The sequence below is a fragment of the Rhineura floridana genome, chromosome 7 (genome assembly GCF_030035675.1).
Source record: "Rhineura floridana isolate rRhiFlo1 chromosome 7, rRhiFlo1.hap2, whole genome shotgun sequence".
NCBI classification, from domain to species: domain Eukaryota; kingdom Metazoa; phylum Chordata; class Lepidosauria; order Squamata; family Rhineuridae; genus Rhineura; species Rhineura floridana.
In genome coordinates, this window is record NC_084486.1 from 97549472 (window position 1) to 97557866 (window position 8395).

Consider the following 8395-nt stretch of genomic DNA (forward strand, 5'->3'; position numbering starts at 1 on the left):
TTTAACCTGCCTGAAAATTGGAATTATACACAACCGTTGTTTTCACAGACACAATGGAACAGCTTCCCTTTTCCACTAATAACCCATCTGAATAGTTCCAGTTTCTTGTATTCTTGGGCTGATGTATTAATAGAAGAAGGCTTGGGGCTTCCTTAAGTTGTGTCACACGGACTGTAATATTTTGCTATTGTTTTCAGTTGCATTTTGGATGCACAGTAGAAAGTTCTAATTATAAAACAATGATTTCTTCTCTTGCCCATTGATCCATCCTTCTGTCTGCCTTTGTTGTCTATGCTCTACATGATGCTTTAGCTCTTCCGACGCGTTGCCTCAGCTCTGCCAGGGATGGAGAGTGTCCAAGAGAAGAGCAAAGAAGGGAGTATCCTTTGTTAATTAATTAAGATTTGCTTCTCAAGCAACCCTTCCCATCCAGGATCTTGCAAGTGATGATGATAAATAAGGTTCTTTTCTCAAGAGAAAGGTAAAAGTGACTGTTGGTTTCAAGCTCCTATCATCCCTGAGATACTGGCTGGGGTTGATGGAAGTTGTAGTCCAGTAACATCTGTAGGGCCTAGTGCAGGTTACTCCTGCCTCTAAAAGTGGCATGCTTCTCCCTTCCTCCGTTAGCCCCCATCATCAGGGTGGAGAGTGTTACAATTAGTGCAGCATCCAAACATTATCCAAGCACAGTCTGGAAGACAAATCCAGGTGGGTTTGCAAAGCTCACCTCAATATAGAGCAAGCATCACATCAGCAAAAGTTCTTCTCCAGCTTGGATTTAAAATCTGACTTTGAGATGAATTTAAGCTTCTCTCTCCTCCTCAGCACCCCTGCCTTCCACTTTTCCATACACATCCCCTCCAAGGATGGACTAGGATAGCCACGTGTCCTACCGTTATAGAAGACAGTCCTCTATTTGAAGGACTGGCCTATCAAGTCTGGCTTAATTTTTTTTTTTAAATAACATAAGAAGTGAGAGCAAGGGCCTTGAAGTTGCCCATCAACAGTTAGCACCTGGACAGCAGACAGAGCAGGTCACTTGGCCCACTCTGGCAAAATTGTATTCTATTATAAATTATAATAATTAATTAAGCAAGCAAGTAATATGCATCTATTCATATAAATTAGTATGTGCAAATCTGTGCCTATTTTTGTCCTCTTTTTTTTGGCAATACCTAACGCTACCGAAACTTCATTCAGTATTAAAACTGTAAGCTTCTGAAGTACCAAACCCTTCAACAGTCCTGCATCACATCTCACACTGAAGAGGAACCTCCTTTAAAGGGTTCTTGTTCTTCCCCCTCACCTAACAAAGGTACAGCAAAGCCTTGATCCTCAGTGCACTAATGGGGAGTGAGGCATATTAATATCTTGAATCATTCTACCTGTTTTCACTGCCAGATTCCTCCTAATACTGCTTGCTAATTCCTGGCCTCTCCTGACTCTTCTAGATTGTGGTGTCACATCTACTTAATGAAGAGTGCGAACCTTCTGGGCTGCTTACTGTGACATTTAGGGTGAGGATGTTGAGGCTTCTGGATGCTCTTCTTGTCTTCTCTCAAGAAAACATAAATTGTATTAAGTAAACTTAAAAAGAGCTATCTAATGCATCGTATCACTTTGAGGGTGTCGTTATTGCTGAACAGAGTATACACACACTCTGAAAACAACACTCACACAGGACTGAACAGATTTTGTTACATGGCAGCTTGAAAATCTCATTTGTTTGTTGTTAAATGAAAGCTATGTTTCTAGGCCTTATGGGTGGCAGTGATAGGCTTGAAAATGTGCAAGAAGGCCTAGTAAAATCTCAGAAGAGAGATTGCACAGGATTTCCAGTTGGCACTAGGCAGGGTTTCAGAAAGCTACATAGTTCCTACCAAAGCAGAATTTAATCCAAAGCAGATCATGAGAATTTGCTCATTTGGGGATAGATTTAGACAGGGCATAAGAACTCCACTTTCCTTGGTGTAGAACTATTAACCTTTGTTAACATTGAGATTCTATAGCTCTATATATCCCTGCATAAAGAAGGAATTATTTCACTGCTAGCTGGGTATGAACTATTTCAATTCATTAGTAAACATTTCATGAAGAGCCCTAGGTTAGTCTCATGGTTCCAGTTTCATAAGAATTTGGTTTGGGTATAGCACAGTAGGGAGGAGAGCCTGGCTGGGAGTCCAGAGTCAAATCCCTGCTTGTGTCTCCTGGGTGTCAAGGGCCAGCAAAAGATCACCCCCACAGAGTGGCTCAGGGGTTACGTGCCATGGGCAAGCTGCATAGTCCCAAGGAGCCCAGTTGCCCCCCAGCTGGCAGTTGCGGACAAGGAAGGGGCTGACTTGCGCAGCTGTGGCAAGCGGAGCAGGCCCTAGCCAGCTGGGGAGGACTATCCTCTGAGGGAGGCAGTGGTAAACCCCCTCTGAATACCGCTTACCATGAAAACCCTATTCATAGGGTAGCCATGGGTCGGGATCGACGTGAAGGCAGCCCATTTCCATTTCCTTATTGTGGTGAACTTCATGGACTTGGGAAGGCACCTGCTTTGAAATGGATCATTTAAAAGCCCATTCATTGATGCCATATTGGAGTCTACTCTAATGAGAGTTCTGTGTCTCCAGAAAACCTTAATCAGTGATGCATAGAAAATGGTTCAGATTGTCTGGTTTGTTCTTTCCTTTTGGAAGAAACTGAGGTTATGCAAGCCATGTCCCATCTCTAATACACATTTTGTCTCAATGACTTCTTTGCCTTGTACTGGAATGCTGTCCGAGGGCAAATGTAAATGTAAGAACCCACCAGCTATTCCCTTCCTGTTGTGATGGTTCTTCAAGACACAAATGGTCTTGTTAAACTAAATCCAGAATCCCCTTTCTCCAATTATGGAATGAACACACAAAAGGAAAGCATCAGCACAGAGCAGGACTAATGAATATGGTCCAATTAAGTGTTATTTATTACAGAGCAGTTCATAGTTTCTAAATTAAACACAGCAGTAATGGCTGCCTTTGCCTTTGAGGCTGGCTGGAAATAAAAAGTAATGGTTACACAGGGAATGTTTGCCAAACAATGACAGCTCATGCCATGTCCCCAGATGTTCCCTTGCTTAGGTTATGCAGGAGGTCCATATAACTATCCCCTTCTGCCCTGAAAAGCTTTTCTTCACTGCTAACTGTGTGATTTAGAAATGATCTTGATGAGAGTCCCAGTGAGCTTCGTAGGTCCAGAAGTAGAGAATGAATGATGACATCAACTTCATTTTAAAATAGTTCCAAAATATCTAATTTTGGATCTAGTATGCTGTTCAGTGCTTGCTCCTGGATTCTAATTTAATCTGTTGCCGTTGCTATTAGATGTTAATTACACTTCCTTAGCTAGCACCTGGTCTTTCCCTTCTCACATTGGTACACTTATTAATGGCTGTCAGTCATTTTGAAGGGCTGCAAATCAAGGCCAAAGTTTGTATGATTTTGTTTTCACTAAATTATAAACTTCATAATCTTGAGTATTTCCTACAAGTTTCAATTTCCAATGTTGGATTGCTTTATTTTTACAGAAGATCTGCTTATCAAGCTTGTGTTTGGCACCCTCCAGACATCCTTTTTATTGTGCATTCATGATGATATATGCTTATGGTGCAATCGGGGTGGTCCTACACAATCCTGCTGCAGAGATTTTTGGGAAGGTCACACTGCTTCATTTCTAATCAGTGCATATCCTGTAACTTCTTGCTGAAATCCCGTAAAAATGTCACAAATATTCTGGTATATTTCACCCCCATTTTGTTGTGCTATTGCTCCTCCAGACAGCAATAACGTGGTAGCACTGGAGAAGCATCACAAAACAAATTAAAGAAGAATAAATCTACCACTAATGCGCTATTATTGTATCAAGAACATGTTATAGAATACATCCACAATAAATCACCCGTCCAGAGTGGCCCTTTTATTTTATTTTAAAATAAATAAAATGCAGGAGCTTCTCACATTATCTGCTGGTAGGCCCTCTTCCTCAGCAGATGGAACATAAATCAGGATTTTTTTCCAATTTTGGACAGCCTGTATGAACCCAATTTCAAAAGCAGAAAACTAACCCTCCCACCCTCTGAGCTCATTCATGTGCCTTGAGTTTTTTCCCATGGATATCTAGACCAACCGTCTTGGATTTTATTTATATGTGTACATCATTTATATGTCCAGCATAGCATAAACTTCTCTGTCACTTACAGTAAATAAGTATACAGATAATTTAGATACAAAATTGATTTAAATACAAAATTGTCTTGACCCCCCCTTTATTTCTCCTGTTTAGGTGTTCCTTCCCGATACCTTATTTCTAGACACCTTTCCCCCCTGCTGTATATGCCATAACATGAGACATGTCAGCACTAAGGCACATGCAGCCAAAGACTAGAGAGTATTCCAGTTCTTATAAACATAGGAAACCATCTTACACCAAGGCAGACCATTGGTCCATCTAGCTCAGAACAATGTTGACTGACCGCAGCTCTTCAGGATTTCAGGCAGGTCTCTCTCTCAGCTCTATCTGGAGATGCCAGGCACTGAACTTGGGCCCTTCTGCATGCAAAACATGTGCTCTACCACTCAGCTACACTCTTCTCCTCTTCTGGCCAATTTATATATAAGTGGCAGTTAGAGGGAGTGGTAAAGCTTTGCCTGGGCAATACTATCTGGAAGGGATTGCATGTCTGAATGTTTTTCTTAAAACACAAACCTTCTCCCCAATAAATGACTACTGTACCATGACATGGAGAAGAGTTCAGCCTAGCCATTTTCCAAAATGTGCTATTTATATATTGAAAGGTTTATTTATTTATTTGGCTATGGGAAATATTCAGACATACAACCTCCACCCCCTAAACCTGAAGTATATAGGCCATGTGATTTTGGTGGTTGTGTAAACTTTTACACAGTGAGAGGCAAGGGCAATTGCACAATTGGCGAGCCTTTCTCCCTGATTGCCCCAGAGGCCATATGCAACAAAAGCAGTGAGTGCCTGTCTGAAGAAGAAAAAAATGACATGGCGCCTGCAAACCACTGTGGCAGAAGAGAAAGGGTGTCTGGATGTGACTGACGGCCGTTTTCTACCCTAATTGCTGCCTCTTGTGCTGGGAAAGGTCAGCTCCCTTGGGGGCTTGCGCTGAGTTTGATATATATTACATATGTTAGCGCCACATGCAGAGAGCGCTGCCTGGGCTTGGCCCTTGCCGTGCACCAAGGGAGAGAGACCGTCTGCAACTGATTAAGGAAGACAGAGATGTGATGTCATCTCTCTGAGCCCTTAGGGCTCAATTCTCTGCTCTTTGAGGCAAGAATTCATCTTGAGTCTTAGTATGTCTGTCAAGTGATACATTTTTATACACCCAAGACAGCATGAAGGTTTATACACGCAGAATCACCCAAATGCTTTTAATACATTTGTTGGCTTGGATGTTTTTAAGGGAGTGGGCACTTGCACAGAGTACCTCTGTGCTCAGTCCTTTCTGTAATTCATTAAAGTTGCCTGTATTTAGAGCGCTGCCTGGAGAAATACAGGGTTGTCTCCAATGCTCTACTTGCAGGGTGCTGCTAGTGCGTTTCCTCTCCTTCCCTAGCCCTCTAGAACTGATTTTGAGGGTGCATGGGGAACTGGAGGGGACAGAAAAGGAAGTTCCATTGCACTAGCATAGCTGCTGGGCTAGATACAGCCCATGTTTGGCTATTCACTTTCATTGGCTTTTGGCTAATATCTCCTTCACAGCAAGACAGGGAGACTCACATATGCAATGAGATATAGGTGTGCACTTTAACCCTTACCACTAGTGGTTTTTTTTTTAAAAAAAACAGACATAACACCTGACTACAAAATCAATTCCCAACCTCATCTTTTCCCCCTCATTCATATGAAGGATTGCCTCATTAAACTATAAAAGTAAGAGTTTAATAACATTTAAAAAATATTTTTGAAGTTTTTTATTAGTTTAAAATCAACCCTACATTGTGTTCAATATTCCATATACAATTCAATATCAATATACAGGAGCTCGTCACAGTACTATTGGTATTAAACTAGCTCTGGAGTGGGAACCAAGTGACTACAGGCAGTTTTCCTAATATGTTAGAAGTAGGCTGGAAATATATTTATGAGATGTAGTCTGTCCTCTTGGGCTTCTCTACAAGTATTAGTATTTTATGAATAGCATCAGAAAGTCCCTCTGTCATCATTTACTTACGTATTGCTGTGACGTGGAGTGCATCTGGTCTTGCCTATGGTATTGAAGCTAGCTGCTGCCATTGACTTGCTTGATGCTGTTGGTAAAGACATCTTACTGATAATTATCTGGGAGTGACACACACTAGCCATAGCATAAACCAGGTAGTTCTGCCTTTGCCTGTTATCTCCCTTAACCCTTTTCTGCAGTGATCGACATTAAATTGGACAAACCACAGGAACCACCAGCCAGCGAAGGAGGGTGTTCTTGTTAATGCAAAGTGCCGGATTCCTCAGCTCCATTTGACACCACACGCTTGTTGTGTTGCTTCCTATTGGTTAGCTTCCTAATACTATGAATTGAGTTATTCAATGGGGAGGATTTCTTTTCTCTCTGTGTCCAGGAAAGGGAGGGGGTGGGTGGCAAGTATCAGAATATATGATTCAACCACTGGTTCTGTTTTCTTTTTTTTCTGGTTTAGTTGTAATATAATGTATTTTATTAAAAATGCCAAAACAATTCAGAACCTTAAACAAGCCACTTTGTGTGTATACAACTTTCAGCCATGGGGACTTACATCTTTTTGGGTACCTTTTTTTAAATTGTATATTTGTAAACTTACAGAGAAAACCCCAAGATTATACAGGCCGGCTAGTTTTAATGTTTGGCATGAACTGTAGACGTATCTTGTAGCAAACTAGCACCTGATTGGTTGCCTGAACACAAACTATACCATTCATACTCCAGGGACAGGCCGGCAAAGCATGCAACCACTAGTGTGCAATGAAATGTCTGACTACATGGCCATGGATAGGTAGGAGAGCTACAACTAGATAAATTTTATTCATCACGGTGGCAGTGCATCTCCATAGTTCCCAGATGCATAGGGATCTATAGTGCATGCACAGCTTAAGATCATGTGTCATGTGTTATTTTACTATACTGTGAGAGATGTTCCTTTTAGCACTTCTATAGGTAGCTACTTGTTTTTTAAGACCTTCACTTGTATTGCAGTCTAAGCATGTCAACTTTTAAAAGTCACACTAGCTACCATAAGCCACTACATATATACGCAATAGCGTGTATGTGAAACCAATGGCATTGCTGTCTACATGGATTATTGGCCCAGAAATAGCCTTTATTCCCTGCAAAAGCCACCACACTCCCTTATAGTTGCCATTTTGTAGCTAAAATTGGATAGGAGCACTCAAATTGTTTGCCCTCCCCCCCAAAAAAGTTTAGCTAAATAAGATAAAAAGGTTATCTAAAGGCTGTCTTCTAAGTTTATTGTTACAAGCAGATTTCTTTCAGGAAGCAACTGAAAATGGTAGCCAAGATTAAGCCAAAATTGTCAATTACTGTAACTTCAAGAGGATTTCTCTTGGGGTCACCTCACTTTTAGCCAACTGTACTATTCATGGTGGTTGATCATTATTACAAGTGATGAATACTTCTGCATGAGTGAACAAAGAGCAAAAGAGCCAGTCTCTGAAGAAATGAAGATTGCCTTGGCAACAAAAATGCGATAATGTATTTAATTTTTGTAACATGTGTATGCATGTTTTATATTGATATAAAACATACAATGACACACACAACTGTGGAGGTGTATGTATACACACCCATGCACAATATAGATGCTTGGTATCTCCCACTGTTATAACTTTGCAACCAACAACAGTTGTGGAAAATTACAGTTGGTGAAGTGTTTGGGTCTAGAAGGTTTTTGTTATTGTTGGGGAGAAAGTGTGATTTGTCATGTCTTCAATAAATTAAACTCAGATACATGTGAAGCTAGAAAAAAATGCACGGAGACATATCTCCAGATGTTGTCAATCAATGTGTGGTAGCGCTTGTAGTCATATTCTGGAAGTACTCCAGAAAGAGTGGCTGTCATGAGATCTCATGTTACCTCATGGTCATTTCAGTCAGCGAAAGGTTCCTAGATGTTTTCTAGTTCAACTTTTAGCCTAAGTTACAGGAAATGTCACAATGATCACTACTATGTGATAACTGAATTGTTTTCTTCATGATGGAATAGTGCTACGTACGTGCTATTCCTGTATAGCCAAAAAATCCCACAAACCCTCACATGCATACCAGCACACACTTGGGAGATCTCTTTTGCTCATTGGTAGCCATAGAGAAACACTAGTACCATGTACACTTTAGTTTGTCTAACTGTAG

General features: G+C 40.9%; 1 protein-coding gene across 1 annotated transcript in view; it reads left to right on the top strand.

The window, feature by feature from the left end:
- RAB6B (RAB6B, member RAS oncogene family) overlaps nucleotides 1-8013 on the top strand; it is an 88054-nt gene extending 80041 nt beyond the window's left edge. The window contains exons 7-8 of the mRNA XM_061636604.1: nucleotides 313-379; nucleotides 6418-8013. Of these exons, the coding sequence (XP_061492588.1) occupies nucleotides 313-379; nucleotides 6418-6482 (132 nt within the window). The 3' untranslated portion in view covers nucleotides 6483-8013. The remainder of the gene's footprint in view (nucleotides 1-312; nucleotides 380-6417) is intronic.
- Nucleotides 8014-8395: the final 382 nt, after the last annotated feature.